The 21,380-nt window shown below is 41.0% G+C and overlaps 1 protein-coding gene across 1 annotated transcript; it reads left to right on the top strand.

The window, feature by feature from the left end:
- The first annotated feature begins 670 nt into the window (after positions 1-670).
- Positions 671-21,377, top strand: LOC141809043 (jupiter microtubule associated homolog 1-like). Its single transcript, XM_074695850.1, has 5 exons — positions 671-867; positions 3,137-3,279; positions 14,726-14,871; positions 15,258-15,288; positions 20,843-21,377. The coding sequence occupies exons 1-5, from the start codon at positions 812-814 to the stop codon at positions 20,974-20,976; spliced, it is 510 nt and encodes a 169-aa protein (XP_074551951.1). The 5' UTR covers positions 671-811; the 3' UTR covers positions 20,977-21,377.
- Positions 21,378-21,380: the final 3 nt, after the last annotated feature.

Below are 21,380 nucleotides of genomic sequence, written 5' to 3'. Positions count from 1 at the left end.
ATGATTTCAGTTGTAACTTGAAATCTTGACCAAATGCCAATTGGCCAAACGCTAACTGACCAGCCTGTTGTTTTTTCCTGACATCCTCATGATCAGAAGAAGACAAACTGGTTTTTGTATGAACAGGATCCTGTTATCACAAGAAAACATGCCTTGTTGTCTCAACATATTGACTTTAATTAAGCTGTTAGAAACCAGCACTACCATCCTGAGAACACTAATAAATCAAGATTCAGAGACCTGCAAATGACTCATTACGGGGCAACAAATAAAAACTGATGAAATATTTGTGTACACTCTGGGCTAAGAGCAAGAATTGTGTGCTTTTTAAGAATGAAGGTAAGACTTCATATATTTTCTGCAGGAGGTAGAAGTTGAAGCATGCGCCTAACCTTAGATGCTCAAATAGTTTGCGGACTGTAGTAACCATTGTGGTAAGATAAGTTAATAGAAACAAGCCCTCGGGGATGTAGACTACTGTATGACCACTGACATTATGCCAAAGACTTGCCATCAACAAGCGAGCCTGTCTATGCGGTTCTGTCCAATGACAGCCAAGTTCTGTAATATCCTGTCCAATCAGGAAGGAGTTTCTTGGCGTTCTATCCAATCAGAACGGGTCGAAAGCTGGTGGGATGGGTTTCGTGGGCTGGCACCGCAGAACCAGCGGATCTGGTCTTCGTTATGTTTTTCAGTGTCGGGTGGAGTCTGTATCCTGTCGCATCTCTAAGGGGAAAGAAGGAGTACTTTTTTACATTACTTTCTCATAGACTGTTTGTTCCTGCCGATACATCGAAATTACTCCGTAAAGATGACGACGACGACCACCTTTAAAGGAATGGAACCTGGCGCAAAGAGCAGTTCCAGGTAATAGGAGGTGAAAACGCCTCGCGGAGGAACAAAGAAGTGCCTCTTTTTCTGCTCTGAGGCAGCCTGCCATTCAACGGCAGCCCGCTGCTGGCAGGCGAGGGATTTTTCTGGATTTAGTTCAACTGTCACATCTTGCCAATTAAGTTAATCTTATTTGGCGACTGATGCTCCATATAAGTTTGTTGTTTGGCCTGTGTGTGTGCTTTATAAAACAATTGGTAGTTGAAGAAAGCTGAAAAGCGAGGGGATGATTTCCTCCTCTATCTAGGTTAGAGCTAACTTACCTGACGTTTGAACTCGACCGCTAAATAACTTTTTGCAGTTCAAGTCACAGCTCGTCTGGCGGTGTGGGTTTACACCGCTGTGAGGAGTTGAAAATAGTGTTAAGTTCAGAACTAAAATAGTTGTGTTTCAACAACAGTTTTCCAATAACAGACTAAAGCCCCGGCTCACAAGCTGTGGTGCACGTTTGATCGATTGGAGGATCCAGACGAGGCACTTCGGTCTGCGTATGTCATTAACGGGTTGAGCGAAATCGCTCATTGTTTGTTACTGTGAAGTTTTTTGAGCTCCCACAGATTAAACTGAATCTTTTTAGTCTCTTTATTACTTGAAAAACAACCGGAGAGGCCACTCATCCTCCAGGCATGCAGGCGTATCTTGCCAGTGTGTGATGCGTCTCGTCTGGTTGTATTCCTGCCCCTTTGCACTGAAAATAATGCGAGAAAAATGACCTTAAACTGCGGCTACCTTGCAGATTTCAGTGCATATAATCCAGACTTTTAAGGAAAATCTCTTCAATTAGCCTTTTCGGTGTCAGCAAGTCAAATCTCGGTCAGTCATTAAGCGTTTTGAAGCCGCATGCTGTTTTCTGATGATGCGGGGGCTTGGGTGGGGGCTTTGAGCCAGCTAAGCCTGTAAATCTTTCCTTAGCTCTTTTGCTTTTGCTCCTTAAAGCCCCTTTTGCGAGCTGCTGGTCATTTCTGTTGCTGGCCGATCAAAGGGATCCGTACAGCAGCAACTTCTGCAGAATGAGGCTAAAATCTTTGTAGGCCATCAAAAGCCTCCCACCCTCCTTATCAGACGTGCCATCTTTGGCTCTGGAGCTCAGATAGATCTTCCTGAGCTCCACCTGCATGAAGCTGCCCTCCAGCTACCCCCCAAAAATTTCATTTATTGATATTATTTGCAGTTTCATTCTAGGGTGGGGTCTGCTGCCAGGCGGCTTAAAGCTTTTCCCTCAATGCAATCCGCGTGGAAAGCATGAGCTCATCCCCTCTGGCCAGGAGGTAAAGTCTGGTTTCGGCATTACTGTCACAGCCAAGTGTGACAGACACGAGTATGTAGATGTTAGAATTGGTTGAGAAAATGCATAGCCTGCAGTGAGAGCTGGGTAGATTTTCCTCCTCGGCTCTTTCTTCATAGAGCTGGGTTGTTTTTTGGCCTCCATCTGCCTGCCTGGCCCTTAGACAGCTGCTCAGTGTGTCAGCTGGTGGCTTCAGGGACTCTGAGGAGAGAGGAGAGTTTGCTGGGGAAAAAAAGAGGGAGGGGTCCGGCAGGGGTCTGCAAACACATCAGTTTTTGTCCGTCCTTCAGCACAGCAAGGAAAAACTGTTTCCCTGGTCATTATCGCGCTCCTTTTGTTCAGCTTGTGGCCGAAGGAATGTCGGAGCAAAGTGGGCTTTGTTTGCCTTGCACTAGCCTGCATGCAGGTCTCCTTTGTTGGTCTAGAAAAGTCTCTTTATTGGGTGACCTATATTAGCTGTGGACCACAAACTCTTCACCCACATTGTCTTCTTTTTGACCCAAATGGGGTATCAAATTTGATTGACTCATTTAATAATTGTCCAACAATGCTTCCAGGAACTGACACCATTCCCTTGTGTGTCATAGCAAAAGAATCTGTATGAGAGGCAGCAGCTAGCCAGCTAACTCTGTGATTATGTGTGAGGGGAGTCAGCTGCCGGGCAGAGATTGCGACTGTGTGTCTGACAGGCTGACAGCCGGGGCTTAGGGAGCAGAGACCTTGCTGCTAGCCTAGCCTGTGTGTTTTCGTGAGACTGGTATGTTTATTAAAGGTTTAGGGCGTAGTCGTCAGGAAGGCTCCAAGTGGCTGGAGGCATCCTCATGTTATATTTGAGCATTGATTTTTTTTGTGTCTTTTCATTAGCATGTGACAGGGGCTGTGTGCTTCAGATCAGCCTCAGCAGCATGGAGCAGGGTGTCAATTAGAAATCATCCTAATTCTTCATTTGTTGCTCTCCAGGGTACTACGACCGCCAGGTGGGGACTCCAGCTTCAGTCTCGGCTCAGATGAAAACACCACCCCCCAGCGCAGAAACAAGATGGCCTCCAGCATCTTCGCAGAACCTGATGACCCCCATGCTCATCGGAGGAACAACCCACCCAGTAATTCAATCTAACATCCCTCAGATTAACCTGAGCTCAGTTTCCGTTTTCAAAAGCAGACACAGGGGAAACAGCACTGATCTAATTCATGAGGAAACATTAACCGGTTGTTTGCATCAGAAAGAGAAAATTGAGCATATAATAACAGGTTCACTCTTTCCAAACATGACACAGCAACCAGACACCTTGAGTAAGCAGAAAACACAGGACTAAATCTTCAGCTAGGAAAACATTTTTTGTGTTATTTAGCATTTTTCCGTTTTGGTTGATGGAAAGAATATCCCACGAGTGTGATAGCCAAAAACCCTGGAGTACTGGGATAAGGGTAATTTGAAACCAGGCTATATTAAATGGAGTTGAGGAGTAGCTCTCAATGGAAAGAAATAGGTCAGTTAAAAATGTGTCAATTGGTGAACGTGTGGCCTGGGAGAGACTCAGGGGAAGCTTTACGACGTAAGGAGGGGCAGAGAAATGCAGCAGCGGATGTGAGACCTTTAAAGGCCGTTGAGTTGTCAAGGTCAGTGGAAACACAAAGCCAGAGAAGCTTGAATTAAACATTCATGGTGCCAGCTCAGTGGTGGGTTTAGGCATGCTTATAATCACACAGGTGAAACTTCAGCCAGACATCATGAACTCTTATTCTTCTCCTTAAAGATGGTTTATATAAAGAGGGAGACACTTTAAATAGGAAAAGAAGTCAATCCAAAGCTGTTGTTCTGAAGGCGACTTTCCTGGTACTGAGTTTCAGTTTCTGTTATGCTTCTGTGTGTGATTTGAAACAGTCCCTTACACACAACCTTCACCTCCAGTGTGAGTATTCTTCTTAAAGTATTGACCTCCACAGATGTTAATGTTGACTGGTTTGGTTTATTTTTAGCTGCAGATCTTGAGTGTGGGTGTCAGGACTTTGGCTCTGCATCATCATATTAACACCAGTTAAAGCCACAGAGCAATTTTTCAACACTGTGTTCAGAACTTTGAGAACAAATTCAGGCACCACTGCACCATTTATTGGAAGTATCACGCCCCATTCTCTTACTGAGATGTGAAGCAAAAATATCACCTTGATTTGCTTTGACATAAAGTGCTGGTGGAGCTGCAGGACTAACAAACCAAAACAGACATTTAACTGGAAATCTCAAAAATCCCTCAGATCAGTAAAGGAACCGCTTCTGTTATTCCTTTGATACTCAATAACATGACTCAGCAGAGCTGGCAATTAATATTTTTTTAACATAAAATCACCAAGACTAAATTTGCAATTTTTTATTTGACTTGGGATTTATTTTTCCAGTGTAATCCATATCCAGGTCACCCGGGGGAGCTCTAATAATTATGGCTTCACTTGCTATAAGCTGTTGCTTACAGGCTTTCTCCTGTCTGTGGTATTTAACTGGTCCACAGCAACAAGCTGACAAGAGCTGAAACGATACCTCGAATGATTCGAGGTACTTGATTACAAAAAATACTCGAGTAATTTTCTCTGCCTCGAGGAATCGTTTAATTTTAAAAAGATCAAAGAGTGGTATTTCAAATAGAGCTGAGGCCATATTAAGAAAGTTTTCAGACCCCTCAAGCTACCTCTTATACAAAATAGCAACTAGCAACAAATCTTGCTTCTTTTCTGGAGTTTGGAGACTAATGGGTCATTCTACGAAACGGGTGCCATTTGGGTCCACATCATTTGGTGAGATGTACAAAGCACAAAAAATGTGTCAAAGTGAGTTTACAAATTTTGGAGCTACCAAAGCAAGTGCTCTTATTGACATGCTGTATCAGAACATTCTATTTCTTAAAGAGAAAGATTTTCATTCGGAAAAATAACTGCTCTTTAACTAAACAAAAATGTATTTTATCCGATTAATCGATGGGATTTTCAGTAGAATACTCGAATATTAAAATATTCGATAGCTGCAGCCCCAATATATATATATATATATATATATATATATATAAATATATTTATATATATATATATTTAAAAATATATATATAAATATATTTATATATATATATATTTAAAAATATATGTATGTATGAATGTTTAAGAAGATAATGGGTTGTGATACCACGGTTGTGTTTGCTTGAGTCAGATCCACAGGGGTTTTAAGTTTCACATATTTCTTCAAAAGAATAGCACAAAGAGAAAATTTCCAGCCCTGCAGAGCACAGATTGCATTTCAGCTGAGGGCTGTGAGTTCCTCACAAGTTACAGATCACATGTTTTCACACTGGCCGTTTTGTAGCAAACCAGTTACATGGTGCATCAAATTTCCTGCGTGTGGACGAAGAGGAATCTACCTTAAAATCATCATTTCTGCCTGTGACCTCTGCAGCCAGCAGCTGCTGACAGTAAAGCCTCTTCCTGTTTGCATTGTTTCTCTTGGGTCTGGGTCAAACTAGAAGGAAGCCTTCTGCTCGTTTTCCACTTTAATGGATACAGCTGGAGGAGGATATTATTTTGTTTCTGGCAGAACAAGCGCGGTTTATTGCTATAACAGGTTTGAGGACCATTGTGTGTGTGTGACCTGGGGATGAACTCCTGGTGTAAATGGACAGGTTTGTTTGCTTTGGCGTGCCATCTTGTGGAGATCCTTTTGAAATACTTCTTTTTGTTTGCTTCATTGATGGCCTTTAGCTCTGATATAATGTGCTCTAGGTTGCAAAAAGTGCAGCATCAATTCTGTCTCTGCAGTAACGTTTTTTTTATGTGAAACTGAATAAAAAAGAGAAGAAAAAAAGATTTCCAGTGTGAATGTAATAGAGCGCTGGCTAGTCGCTACTGATTGGAATTAGAGATCTTGTATTAAAGAACAGATCTCATCTTGTCATGAGCCTCATAGGTGTCCGTATTAGACAGTAAGAAGAGCTTACTTTGTAATTTGAGGTCAAAATGAATCCTAGCTTAACCCCAGATGATGTTAAAGCAGCGTCTTGTTTACTTGGATTATCATTGACCTCACCGTTAGCCTCTCTACTCTCACTCTGATTTTATAAACACATTTCTGTTGAGGATTGTTTACCATCAGGTGATTTTCCAGTGAGAGGAACATTAGCTGTGGGAAGATGAGTTATTTTCTTTTTATCAGTGTAGTATTTCAGAGCCTTGAAGTATCGTCATTTCTTACGATTGAGAGTGGAACTATTCCTTCTTGAGGTTTGAAAAAAAAGAGGCTAAAAGAAAGGAAAAGAAAGTTTCCCCTGCTGTGATTAAATTTTGTTTGTCTTTCTCCAAGTCTGTAATTGATGCAGATTCAGACGGGCTTAATGGAACCGTCTCATCAGCTGAATAATCCGGCTGCTGTTCGACCTCTCTGCCTTTTTTCCTCCTCGTGTTCATTTGCAACTTGTGGCAGAGGCTGCAGCCACTCCTTACCTTCAGCTCGTGCTGACCTACTTTCTCCCTGTTGAGGCCCTTCATGAAGGGGCTGTTGGATACATGGACAGTCAAGCTCAGTGAGACTTTATCACAGGGTTTAGCAGGGGCCTTTTTTCATAACTGAAATGAGTGATTCTATAATCAGAGGAACATTTCAGGTATACAAAAAATTAAAAAAAAAACTAATTTTTTGCTTCATGTTCTATTTGTTTGGAACGTACTAAATCCATTCATTTTCAAGCTTAGGTTTTAATGATTTCTTAAATATTTAAGTTACAAAAAATTGTGGCGCATTATTTTGTCAACTTTGTTTTGGAAAAAAAATTTGACTTTTTATAAGCATCATTCCATATTGTACTGAATTTAGAGTTTAGAGGTGTCCCAGTCTGATATTGATTTCGGATATCGGCCCTATATCAGCAAAAAAACAAGTATCGGTATCGTATCGGAATGCATCCAAAATCTCCAATATAAGCAGTTTCTGTTACCCATTGGTTAATAATAAATGGGTCAGTTTTTCTTCATACCTACTGTTGCTGACTACTGTTCTGTGTTTGAATAATATCACTTAATCAAGCCTTTTCTAACATGACAGACATACTACAGAATAAGTAAGAAAAGTGTGCATGTTTGATGCTGATATCGTATCGGATTAATATCGGTATCAGCCAATACTCAATGCTATAGTATTGGTATTGTATCGGAAGTGAAAATGTAATATTGGGACATCTCTATTAGATTTATTAAACATTTCTAAGACAGACTATGCTCCCTAGAAATATCCCTCATCATTTATATCACAGTTTAGCCAAAATTGAAAAGAATTATGGCACAAACACCACATGTAACACAGCTGACAGGACAAGAAGAGAGAAACCTGTCTCTACAACACTACATTTTGTAACGCTAACACAGTTGACATTTTCTCAATTTTTTGGCCCTTGTGCCAACTCCAGACCTTGAACATATCACCACCTGAACTCCATCACCTCATATGTCTTCACATTTTCGTTGATAAACAATTAAAGCGCACCATGTACAGACAATCATTCTGATGAAATCTTAATGGTTTCAACCAAAAAGGATGTGACCTCAACTGATTCAAGTCATGTGACTTTGGAGCAAACCCTTGCTGATTTATAGGGTTTTTTTTTCAATGAGTAAAATACACAAAGTGTATTATTTTATCTAAATTAATTATTTAAATAGTTTTTAAAACAATTTTATGTTTAAAGAGGACATATCATGCTGATGCCTGATTTAATACTTACATATGATATAATACATATGATATAATACATTTGAAAACAAGACCTTTCACCCCCTGAATTTTCAAAAAAATGAGATATTGTATTTTTTCTGATATCCTAGAACGAGATTTGATGCCTCTGAAAATAGATCATTGCCAGTTGGCCGCGAGATTTCGACCATCGTGACGACACGAGGTACCTTTCTTTTTATTGGAGTAATCTGATGAAGCAGCTCCTCCTCCATGATGTCAGTTAGTCACACAACCGCCACCAAGGGATACACCCACCAAGAGCCGACTGACTGAGTGCTGGATGCAGGGACTCTGCTCTGCGGAGCAGCTTGGCTTTACATGGTGAATTAGCAGTTAAAACACTGTAGTTTTAGCAGACGTCGTAATACTTGTGAGACTGTGATGTTTGCATGCTTGTTCTGACATGCACTGTGAACCTGGACCACAATAATGCTGCGGTAATAACATAGTGAGAAACTGACAGTAGAGGCGATCTTTAGACTACACTTTCAGCATGATGGATAAAACAGACAGAGAAAAGAGAAGGAGCAGGATGGAGCCCTGTTATAGAAATAGTTTATTGGTGAAGTCTGCCTATATTTCCACGTATAAACTATACATGTTATAGTACCGGTTTGACTCACCACACTGAAGCATCCTGAGATGATCTGTGTTGAGGTGGATTTTCTTCCTCCTGAGCTGCAGAACCATCCGGGTCTGACTCGGGGTCCAATACAAAAGGACGTATCCTACACTCTGCCATTTTATTAGTGCTGTCAATGCCTTATGGTGAAGTTTTGGCAAACAGCAAACTCGCTCGGTCTGCCCCATCCAATATGGCGATTTTGTAAATACTGCCATGCTGCAAAACCCCCCCCTGGCTCTACCCCCTCCGCCCCTCTGATAGAACTGACCAATCAGAGCACAAAGGGCTGTGACGTTGCGAGGTTACTGGAGGTCATTCTCCAAACGGAGCGTTTCAACGAGATCTTCAGAATGGCCTAATGAGGATATTGAGAACGCTATTGTGGGGCAATGAAGGAACTAAATGACTTGTACTGAGGGCAGAAATGCTTTACAGGCATCCGAGTCTGGTATAGTGAAAAGGAGAAACAAGCATGATATGTCCCCTTTAAAAATAATATTTGATAAAATTGATAAGTATTCCCCATGGACTTGAAATGTATCCATTATTATAGAATCACTCAAATATTAACTCATTCAAAGTAGACTTTTTCATATGGTTGCAACTCAGCTACAAACGTGGGATCTGTGACAAGAGAAGCATTCTCTCGAAACAGAGAGTCCGGCTCTGTGTGCATGCATAGAAAATGCATAACAAGCAAGGGAAAGTCTACTCCAAATATTAGCTTGAACCAACGTGATGTTTATTGCATATTCAGGAAGTTGAAACAAAAAAAGGCCTTGGAGAAATAAAACATAACCAGTGCAGCATTGAAATGCTGTGGTTGTAAGAGTTTACGACTCCTCATTCCTTCGAGATCCAGTCGAAAAATCCTCTTCAGATTTTTCTGTGTTGCTATTCTTTTCCCGCTAGCACATGATTCCGTTTCACAAAGTACGTCAGGATTTTGGGGCATTCAGATTCCAGAGTCGTTGGTTTGTCCAAGTGCCCTCAGCTCCTGCCCACATGATGTGCACTCTGTAATCTCACAGGAAGCCGAGGCTAGCAGCAGCAGCATGATTTCTGCTTTCCTGTGAGGTCAGCAGCACTCTGATAGAGACCGTAAACGCCATGGACCCAGGAGGCCTATGAGGTTAAGTTGAAAGCTATGTATTGGAGTGATGATAATGTAATGCATGAGTCTGGCCTGTGGATCTGCTTTAATCCTCTTCCATTTGCTGTTTGTTGTTCACTACCCAGTGGATTGATCAGCCTCAGACATAGGGAGCTGGTAATGAAGGAGCTCTCATTGTGTGATGGAAACTCTCAGCTGTACTGAATCACATCACTCCATTAAAAACAATGAGCACTCCTCCGCTCCTTCAGCAGCCGCTCTCCCCCCCTATGACAAAGACACTCTGTCTGTCTGTCCCTCCCTGGTTCTCTGGGCTGGAGCTTTGCTGTTACCTTATGTGGCTTTGGTTAGCACAGCCTGTTTCCTTGCTGCAGCCAAACACTGAGTTTTAATGCTCTTTCTGCTAAAGGAATATGCAGGCGCTACGGGGTTATGTGAGTTTTGGCACTGGGGCTGTCTGCCTGGAAGTGTTCCACCGTGTTTCTGGGTCTGTTGCAGACGCCCAAGCGGATTTGATGATGTCTCCTGTTGATTCTCGCTGATTTTTGCGTCGTGTTTTTACAGTCAATGATGTTCAGTCGAATCAGAGGAGATGAAGCTTGTGGTACGCACAGTTGCCTCATGGAGTTGTTACATTTGGGCCTGGGGTGACTAATTGGATTAGTGTCCATATGGCATGACTCCACTCTCTGAAGCCTGACTCATGTTTGGTCATGTGTCTCCTGTGCTTCCTGTCTACTTTCAAAGTAATCTATTGGCTGAGAGGAGGAAAACTTAAAATCTAAAATGTACCTCAGGGTGAGGTTTATATGACCTCTGTTTGAACTGATCAAAAACCTGAACAGTAATAGTGAGACTTTTTTCTCTTGTAGCCTGAAGGACACATGTCTGTTTCTCAAGTCATCTCAGTGAGTTGAGGCACAAGTGAGGTGAAAAAATCCACACAGTAGGAAGCAAGCAAGAACTGCCTGCAAGATGTCATCATCTGCATGATCCTGATGGGTACAACCAAAAAACAGGTTTTACTAATGTTCTGCATAAAAGGATTTTTATAACAATGAGTATACTGTTGTATGTGCTGCGTTTCTGTTACAGTAAAATCTTGAGGATTTGAACTTTGCCAGTAGAAGTATGACTATATCCTCCTGACTACCTGTAGTTCAAATTTGTCGTCTGTGGAGGACATTTTTAAACCTAGATATCTTCCACTTACTTCACACTACTGAATAAACTCCTCATGCCATCTATAGAGAATATTTAGGGCTTTTCAATAATACCAAATGTTAAAGGGTGGGGCTTTGGTACCTTTCTCTTTTTCATTAAGGAAAATGGCGTCCACCAGTGCAAGTGCATTTTATGGGAAGAGGAAAAGTAAGTGTATATAACTTTTTAATCAGCAAATTTTGGCTTGAAATTTTGGTGGCATATTTTATATGGGACTCTAAACAACACATTTGAACATTGTCAGTTTTTACTGTATTTTATCATTGTAATTAAGTTTTTAAAAATTGTCCTCCGTAGTGGACATTTGTAGTTATTTTCTTCATTTTTTTCTGTTTTTTTCAAATGACAAGAAAGGGACTCATTCTCAGAAGCAGAGAGAATTTTACTGCAGTTGTTGATGGAAACTCAGATATTGAGTTGTCTGATGAAGATCAAGATGCAGAGGAAGATGATTTAGAGAGCTCTGAAATTCAGGCAGGGCAAGCAGATGCAGGGGAGTCAGATGAAGCAGACCAGTCCACATCTAAGTCCAGTCGGCGTCAACTGTGGAGCAAGAATCCAAAGTACACCTTCAGTTTGTGTTGTAAAAAAGGTCCAAGGAAGACAGAAGGTTTGTCTAGGTGTCAAGGCCGCTTGCGATTGCTGAGTAAAACTCCAACATGCCATCCATCTTCCAGAAATGGAGACAAAAACATATGCAGCAAGGTGTCGCAGATCCGGCTGCAAGGGCAAAACATATTTAATGTTCACAAAGTGCAAAGTTTTTCTTTGTGTTTCCAAGTTAAACTTGTTCTTAAATTTACTTTTTGGTATTTTCTTTGGCACGAAATGATTGCCATCAAGGTGCAGTTTCACATGTACGGCATTCCAATGTCCACTGTAGTAGACACATAATATCTGAAATATAAAAAACTTTTTTTCAAAAAAATGTGTTCAGTATTTTAATAACCTCACAAAGATTGGGGAATCTTAAAATCTTTGTGATTGGACAATATTTTTTGTCCTGGTAGTCAGGAGGATATCTTGAACTTAAAACATGTATACAATCCAAATGGTTTTTTTTTTGCAGGCTTATGTTTTTTTAGCATTTAGTTCACTGACCCTCAATATGTAGCTCGCCAAGCAAATTGAAAATAAAATAATAATCTCAGCTTTAGGTTGTAAAGTTTAGGAAACATAAAGTAGGGGTGCAAGAATGTTCCATGTGAGTGTTTCTAATTTTCACACTCGTTTGGCTGATACTAACAAATAACGCCCCTTTTTGATGGTAACAAACGTCAGTGACATCTCAAATCGGATACTTGCACTGACTTGAAGTGTACTGCATACACTTACTAGAGCCGTGCACTAGTTTTGACAGACGTGTGTCGATTCAAATCAAACATTGCAGCCTTATTCTTTTACGACCGTTCTTCTGTAATTCATTAACTGAAACCATCATCGATCATTTGATCCTTTCCCGCCCCTTCCATCATGTAGTCAATAAGATATCATGTAGCCAAGTGTCCAGCATTTCTTCACTGAACTTTTTGACTATTTTAAGTGAAAAGCTGCTCGTTGTTTTTGGGCTCTAAAAGAACATTATCTCTGTCATCCACAGTATGCTGTTCTCACAGTGCGTGCTGGCTGAAGCGTTGTGAATACATGATCAATATGGTGAAGTCCACTCTGTTTATCTCTCCCCAGTCTCAGAACTGGACACAAGACAAAGTTAGCGATAAGAAACGTCAAAGATTGTCTATAGCAGTGAGAGCACTCACTCTAACACTACTTTAAAAAAGAAACAGAAACAAATACAGAGCACTCACTCTGTCATTATTTCTGAAACCAAACTGTAAGTTGCTTTGACTTAAAGACAGCACACACAGTGTTTCCTGCCATTCAGATATTTGGTTTCCCATCATGCCTCACTGGAGCTGTACAGCACAGTCTGTTACAACATGTGAGGGGGTTCAAACATGATGTGATTAGAGTGACAAAAGACATTAGTCCTGTGTTTCTGCTGAGCCTCACAGCTAATTGGATTGATTCCTTACTTTCTAGTTTTGATGATTCAGGTCAGATAAAGTTATAATCCAAAGAACATTTCACTGAAAGGAGAAAAACTTGAGACAGTTGTGTTAGTGTCTGATATTTACACTTGTAGTCTCACACCATCTTGTCAGAGTTGTGTTTAGACCCCCTAGTTCATTTCTGTGTTGTAAAGCTACAATAAGTTGTCATGAATGTGCAAGGCATTACACAGCTGTGAACACACACAGCTCCAAAGCTGCATTTTTTTTTCTACAGGAAAAAAAAACTTCCAAATGTGGACACTTATTTGCAAGAGTGTGAACGTTTGCTAGCCTGATACACTTCAAACTAACAACTTCACTACACAGAAAGGGCTTTGAGTTGTTTTTTAATGAAAGATGTAATTCAGCAACTGACTCTTTTTTATAGGTGCAATTGTTTTGGTTTCCTGTCAAATGGAAAATCAATAACCGCTCATAGAAAATCGTTGATAATCAAGACACATGCACAAAATGCTTAGTTAAGGTTAGTTGTCCTTAGGGATGAGTACCGAATTAGGTAGTTTTATAGGTACCGACTGAATTCTGCCAAAAGTACGGGATATCGGTTCATGTAAAACCAAAAGGTACCATGTTTAGGTACCTAAATGCATCCTTGTGACTGTGAGGCAGTGGAAGAGTAGGTGATTTTCCATGCTGGACATGAACACAGCATTGCAAGGTTATATATTGAAGAATAAATTTGTTAAATTGAATTTTTTTATATTTCATTATTAAACAAATTGATATTTTTTACCACATAAACACAAAAAAGTACCGAAACTTGGTACCGTTGAGTACTGGTACCGATTGCCAGGTACCGGGCATCGGTACCGGGCATCGGTACCGGGCATCGGTACCGGGCATCGGTACCGGGCATCGGTACCGGGCATCGGTACCGTATCGTTTCAAATGTGAAAGGTACCCATCTCTAGTTGTCCTTTTATTGGAGTCATGTTTGGGGTTATTTACAATGGTAGTACGGCACATAGTAGGGCTGGGTACCTTTCACATTTAGAATGATGTGGTACTGATGCTTGGTACCTGACAATCATTATCAGTTTTCAACAGTACCTATTTTCTGAACTTTTTTGTGTGTTTATGTGGTAATAGATGTGAATTTGTTTAATAATAAAATCTGAGTTTTTCAATTTAACATTAATTTTTTCCAGGGATAACCTTGCAATGCTGTGTTCATGTCCAGTAGGGAAAATCAGCTACTCTTCCACTCTGTCACAGCCACAAGGGCGCGTTTAAGTATCTAATCATGGTACCTTTTGCTTTACGTGAATCAGTTGTCAGCACTGCAGACCAAATTTGGTTGGTGCCTATAAAAGTACCTAGTTGGGTTCCCGCCCCTAGGGCATAGAGAGCAGGAAACCAGGATCTGCAAGTTGCAGTCAAAGCATGGCCTCCAGCTTGAGCTCCACAGCCTCTGCACATGGTGCGCGTGACTTAACCAGCAGGCAAAAACAGCATAAATCATAAAGAGAGTTTTCTCATGCTTCTTTTCAAATCACAAGAATGTGCTTCACAAGAAAAGCTGTTTGCTGTTGGTGTACAGCCCTTTAGAATAAAATGGCATGTTGTAGCTCAAAGGTGACCCGTAGGCATGGTAAGGTTATTGATAAAGCATTCACACAAAGAACAGTTCAAAGTGTTTCACAGAAATGCTAACAGTGTTAACATCAGCAGCACTGAAAGAAATACATTTTAAAAGCTATTAAAGTTTGGTATTTGTCTTTACAAAGTGGTTTTTTTTCCTATCCAGCCGGGGCACCAACAGGAACCCTGTGCGGGGAGCCCTCTGCCCCCCTCAGGCGGTGCCAGCAGCCTCTCCTCTTCCCCAAGAACCCCGAGCCAGAACTGACCACCATCCACAACTCTGGTGCAGCCTTGGTGTGGAACCAGAAAGAGGTACGTGTCATATACCCAGACAGGCGCTGTTTCCAAAACAAAGCTGCAGCCTAGTTTGGAGCTAAAGAGCACACAGTCGTAGATTAACTATAATTCCAAACAGTTCAGTGGAAAAATCAGGGGGGTGGAAGAATTTATCCATGTATTTGAAACAGACCCAGGATGTTGTTTTGGTAGATTCTCCACAGACAGTTGTATCTTTATGAATGTTTAATCCTTAATCTGGGGTTATGCCAGTATTTAATGCCTGACACAGCTGGAATTATTTAGAATTGCATAATTTTAACTGAAATGTAATGAGATAATGAAACAGCATTTGCAATGATGTCTTTATTTCTTCCTGTGGAGGAAGACTTTGTTCTGATACCCGTTCCTCTCCTCCTTAGAGTGAAAATGGCCAAGAACCAGCAAATGATGGTAAGTTTCCAGCACACTTCAGTAGTTTATAAAGAGGCTTTCAGAGTGTTTGTCCCACTTACCCTATGTCTAAACAGCACTGCATGACTTAGATTATTCGTAAACAGCTCGGTGCTCAATCAGAAAACCTGACCCCCATGTCTCACTCCTTCTTGGAATTCCAGAGCTAACTTATTAAAACACTGTACACATGTTCTCCCTGTCTGAGTCAACATCACATGATCCCTTTGATGTGGTTTCCCCTGTCATGATGGTGCGATGGTCTGTAGTCGAGCAGCTGTTCTCAGATTACAGGTTTCACTTAGTAAGGGCTTTTTATTAACCTCCAGGTGCTGGTGTGTGAGAGAGCAGCTGGCTCCAGAGCTAATGGATGGTTTGTCTCTTTCTCTGAGATGGTTTACAAATTAAAGCACACTTATTTGCCCTGTTACTGCATCAGGTTGATATGTAAGTGCACTTCATTTTCTGTGTTTCTGTTAAACCACGATCAAAAGAGTGGTTAGAGGAAAGAGAGGCTTCTGCTAGAGCAGCTGTGAAAGAGGGCAGACTTACCAAGGAAACAGCTTTGCTTGACTGTGCACTGTGGTCACTTGGTTTGCAACCACAAACTTAGTTTATACAGCATCTGTTTTTCAACATTCAGCCTCATTTTGCTCAGATCCTGCAGTCTGGTAGCTTATCTCCTCCTATAGGTGTAGTTCAGAGCTCTTATTTCTTTATGAATAAAAACATTGTGGTGACTCCAAGTCTGAATGTTCATGTTGGCCTTCATAGGACCAGTTACTGAACTTTGCTTCTTTTATGGCACCGACCAAGTATCAAAACAAGCCAAAAGTTTTGATAGCCAAATGGTTTAGAATAGAATAAAATAGAATAGAATAGAATAGAACTGTATTGTCATTGTAACAAGTACAACCAAATTGAAGTCACAGCAGCAATCAAGAAAATAAAAGTAAGAAAGTGTATAGAAAGTGCAAAGAGGTCCATAAGAAAATAGATGACGACAGCTTGTCCATCATTGTCCAGTTCAGCCAGTCTCCACCTCCACAGGGTCCAGGACTGAGCTTCTTCAGTCATGCTCTACTCTGCCCTCTGGTATTCCCTTTGTTGCTGGGTTAGCACAGCTAGCTTGTCCATCTTTTTGAGATAGATCTTACATTCCCAATAACGATGGATGGAAGGACAGGTCCATGTTGTCACTTCTCAGCTCACACCTGAGAACCAGCACGTCGTCCTCACCTCCTTCTCCTCACCTTGTGGGAAGACATCAGGCCTTACACCAGTTAGCATTGACATGCTATAGGCTGCTAACAGCTGACTTCACATGTAAACAATGCAGCCATGGTTACATGTAGGATCTTCAGACAAACACAGGAGAAAAGTGGTCAAAATATCGCTGAAACCACTAAAAGTTTGGTGTCCATGACCAACAAATGAGCCATACAAAGTAATGATCCACTCCAAATGAAGAGATGACGAAAAAGAGACGAAAAAATACAAGAAACGGACAAAGAAGAGAGAGTTGCTGCAAAAGGCAGCCATAGCCAAAAGGGCGGTGCCTAGCAACACATGATATCACATGATGAAGACCTCATAATGCCACAGTCAATTGGCTGTAATATTACACGTGTTGCAACGTGCAGGTGTTGCCAACTTAGCGACTCTGTCTCTGTATTGTGATATTCCTGGAGTTTGGAGACTGAGGTGAAAGCATGCATTGATCTCCAGAACCCTCTGCTCATCAACAAGCATCTGTGAGCACATTGCTGAGCCCCTCCCCTATTCAAAACACTCAGACAAGTCCTCCACACTCACACAGCTGTCCCTATCTGAGCACTGTTGCACTGAGTGCCCAAGTGTGCTGTGCTCAGAGAGGTGAGCTTTAGCATGATACACTTCATGCACAAGCACAAAAACGCAGACAGCACGTATGATCCATAATCTGAAGATGACATTTGAATGCAAATGAATCATGCTGACACTTCTCTCTTTTGGTCAGTTTTGGATCCAGGCTAACCCTGGATAGAAGAGGAGGATTGACATTACATTTTGACATTGAAAAAAGATGAGAAGAAGAAAATTCAATTAAACACACTTAAGGTGCACTCAGTATAGACTGACTTGTCACTTGTTTGCAATTGTTCCATTGCACGGGACTGTGTTATATATTTTTAATAAGAGAGCTGCTCAGAGTGGGAAAAATACCACAGCTGAAAACTAGGGCTCAAGATTTGTACCATATTGTTTGATGTAATTTTCTATCAGTTAGAATTGACATGATAAAATGGGAATCATAAAAAGAATTGTTCAGAAACTGGTATCAAAGTGAAGGTGTCTTTATAGGTACAGGTATCCAAAAATATTGATACCCTGTCCTAGCCTTTATCAAGTGTAGAATTTAGAAGTACTGTATGGGAAGCCACGAGACACAGCCAATGACAACAATATGAAGTTATTCAAAAAGTTAAAAAAAGACTTCCCAATTCATTCATTGAACTTCAAATTCAGCTTTAATGAACAAAAACCACTAAATCCAACAACAATCAGCTTCATCACACAAATCTAATAATGTCTTTTATGTACAAGCCCCGGCGTCTCATCTTTATGTTTCTTTTTCTATAAGAGCTTGCGCTAAATGCACTTTTATTCCCAAGTAGAACAACCTTTGATGCGGTCATGGTAGATCCCATCTGTGCTGTGTTTGCAGACTATTTAATCTCTGTAAGTCAGAAATGCTGTGACCTTCTTGAATCCAGCTGAATACATAATTGTCCTCAGTTAACATGTTTCCTCCTGTTATTTGCTCAGCTGTCCATTAAATGTTTGCACAATGACAACAGTCACACCTGAAAAACACATGCACAAAGCCTTAGAAATGTTCACCAGAGAGGGTGTAGTTTCAGTTCCTGGATCTACATTTATGGCAGTGACATTAAATTCAGATCTTTGTGGTTGTCTGTGTTTTTTTTTTGTTTTTCAGAGCAGCAGCCTCATTCTCTCACGCTAAGCCTCTGAATGGTTGAGTGTCTGTTCTGCCTGAAAAAAAGTTTGTTTTAACTAAAACCAAGTGGTTCCATTTGCCAGGGACATTAAAGTTAAAAGTGCCCTTGAATCTGCACATTTTGCAAGAATTCAGCCAATAACTGACTACAAGAGCCCACTGTTGCACACCTGATAACCCCAGTCAGGCACTCTCACCAATAAAAACTTTTGACTTAAAGCATTTAGCCTGTGAGGCCTTGATAACACTAAGTATAGTTGTTAGATTTTTACCCCTAACTTATTTCTTTTCTTAACATTCTGTAAATAGTATAGATTAATCTGACATCTTGCTCAAAAGTTTACAAACCATAGTCTGATCAGCGCATGTACAAAACTTGTGAGTAACCTCAGTTATATCCACCATTGGCCTCTGGAGACACCTTGGAGCTCAAAAAAACTTTTAATTAGCTTCGACACAGGCAAAGAGGTGAAGCTGAAGTCGGTGTTGAGCATCCTAGCAAACTGCCATAACGTGTCCACCTCATGCCCCAAGTATTAACTTTTGATTAATCTTAACTAATTAACTAAATGCTGAACCAGAATCTTTCTGCAATTAAACCAAGTATGATGTTTTTGTCAGCCCAAACGTAGTTAAACGTTGTTTCATCTGTAGAACAGCTGCCGTCAATCATTCAAGGCCAAAGAGCCAGCTCTAATGTTAGCTAGTTATTGAAGACGGGAAAAAAACACAGTATGCCCTGTAGGAATCGGCACGAGATGCTAGGAAGTGCCACAAGCCGCTGGACAACCAGTGGCGTACCCCTGACGCTCTTGTAGGAAATAACATAAACCGACCGCAAGGACTGGCATGAGCTGTTAAGCCACTAGTGGCACCTACCTCTGTGCTACAACACCCTACAACCTGGATGTAAACAAGCACAGATGACAGGTGGCATCTTGTAGCGTGGTGCAGTTTGTCAGTTTTTTTTAGAAAACAGAGCTAAGTTCTTAGGCTTTGTCTGGTTAAACTGGTATTTGTAACAACTACATCATGTGAAAGCTGAACTTCAAAGAAGACTGGTGGCTGATGGTGCTTGCTCTGCTAACTTAAGCTACACTCTGATCTTTGCTCAGCCTATTGACTGTATATACAATGGACAGCATGGCTCCAAAATACGCCCGTCACAGGCGCCGCCATTGTTCAGCCAGAGTTTGCACAGTAGAGACTATGAGGAACTCTGAGTGGAGCCAGATGACAAAAGTTATATATTTTCTTTCGAGTGTCTAATCTCTTCTTGACTGTCTCTTATTATATGTTTTACTAATCCAGAAAAAAAACAAGAACGGCAGCTGTCAGTCATCATTACATGTGATGTAAAGCCCTGTTTTTTTTTGTTTTTTGTTTTTTTTTCTTTATATAAAAAGAAAAAAAAGGAAAAACAAAGGAAAAAAATAAATAAAATGGAAAAAAAAAAAAGGAAAACCCTGTTTTTATCCTCTAATGAAAAAGAAACTTTTCAGAAAAAAAGAGGACTTGAATACAAGGCAGCCAATAATCTCTTCAAGTCAATCAAACGAACCCTGGTGAGGACCAAACAACTGGACCCAGGTGGTCTTGGTCCTCTTCCAAACGAACTCTGGTGCAGTTCATTGTTCTCCGGTGCAGGTCTGAATACAAACCAAGGTCCATCCGAACTAACTACAGGATACATGCGCCTTTTGGGCCTCTAAAGCCACCATAACCTAACCGTCTGTGGTTCATACCTGATCCTCCGTCTTCTGTTTAGCCACGCTGTTGCTAGCATGTTGTGGGTCAGGACACGCAGAGCATAGCGTCTCTTCGCTGCGCGCATCCGTCTTTGCTGTTCCAAAATTGTAAACGGTGTTGTTAAGCCTTCTTTGAAGGAGCTGCTCTTGAAACTGAAAATGATTTTGCAGCTCTAATAAGAGCACAAACACATGTTTACCTCCATTTCCAGGTCTGTATTCTGTGTGCCGCCCTTTGTCAGTGCTGTCCAATGAGAGCACTGATCCTCACACACATGGATGTGTTTACAGAATATAGTCCACTTGCAAAAAGTACATTCTGAATACGAACCGCGCCAAATGAAAAAAATAAAGTCCGCTTTTGGTCCGGACCAAAAAAGTGGACCAAAGGACTTTTCTGGTCTGAATACAGCCTTACACTCGTCCATGAGTCAGACGAATTTTGAGTCCAAACACCCCTCATCTTTACAGATCCATTAAGAATAGAAAGTTGTGAATTTCCCTCATGTGGTGTTCAAACTCTAAGATTGAGTTTAATCCGAACCATCTGTCACAATTTTAGCCAAAAAACTTGTAATTATGTTGTTGTGTTTCCCATTTTTAAAAGACAGCACTGTTAAAGCCATTTATCACCATCTGCTTTAGTTAGATTCAACCTTCTCAGTCTGGAGCTGTTGGTTCAGGCACAATATGAAATGTATTGAACTTTTTTTAAGTTTTGAAGCTCTAACACTGCACACCATGAGGAATATGACTGATAGTTTGGTGCTTTGGACTCACATGTGGTCTTTGTTTTGTGTTGCAGAGTGTCTCGAGGATGGAGAACAAGAGGAGCGGGAGCTGCAGAAGGAACCCTCAGCCCCGTCGGGAGCTGCCAACAACTCCACCACAGGCCGAAGAAACCCTCCTGGTGGCAAGTCCAGCCTCATCCTGGGTTGAGACCACTCGTTTTTTGTTTTTCATTGGAACGCTTTTTTATTTTTTAAAGATAAATACCCCCACCACTCTTCTCCTCCTCATCAAACTGTCACCTTTCTCCCTTCTTCACCTTCTTCACACTCTGTCACGTCCATGGACCCCTGAGTCCTTTCCCTCCACCCTCAAACCTTTTGTTTTGATCCTATTTTCTATTAAAAGAAGAAAACTGTTGACAAAAGCACTTTATGTATCTCTTGGCCCTACCCTCCATTTCAGCCCATCCTGTAGTGCATCGCGCCTGCTGGGAAAGGCATGACGTCTAGCTTGTCCCTCATTCTTCCCTGTTGTAAATGGTAAAGGAAAAAAAATACTAAAAAAGATTTGATGCGTGGATTTCTAAATACAATAAAGATTGATGTGAATTT

This window comes from Halichoeres trimaculatus, unplaced genomic scaffold, assembly GCF_033239565.1.
Source record: "Halichoeres trimaculatus isolate MK-OKI-2021-1 unplaced genomic scaffold, fHalTri1.1 fHalTri1_scaffold_20, whole genome shotgun sequence".
In the NCBI taxonomy this organism is placed as follows: domain Eukaryota; kingdom Metazoa; phylum Chordata; class Actinopteri; order Labriformes; family Labridae; genus Halichoeres; species Halichoeres trimaculatus.
Note: the sequence above shows the minus strand (reverse complement) of the source record. Positions and strands in the feature narration are given on the sequence as shown.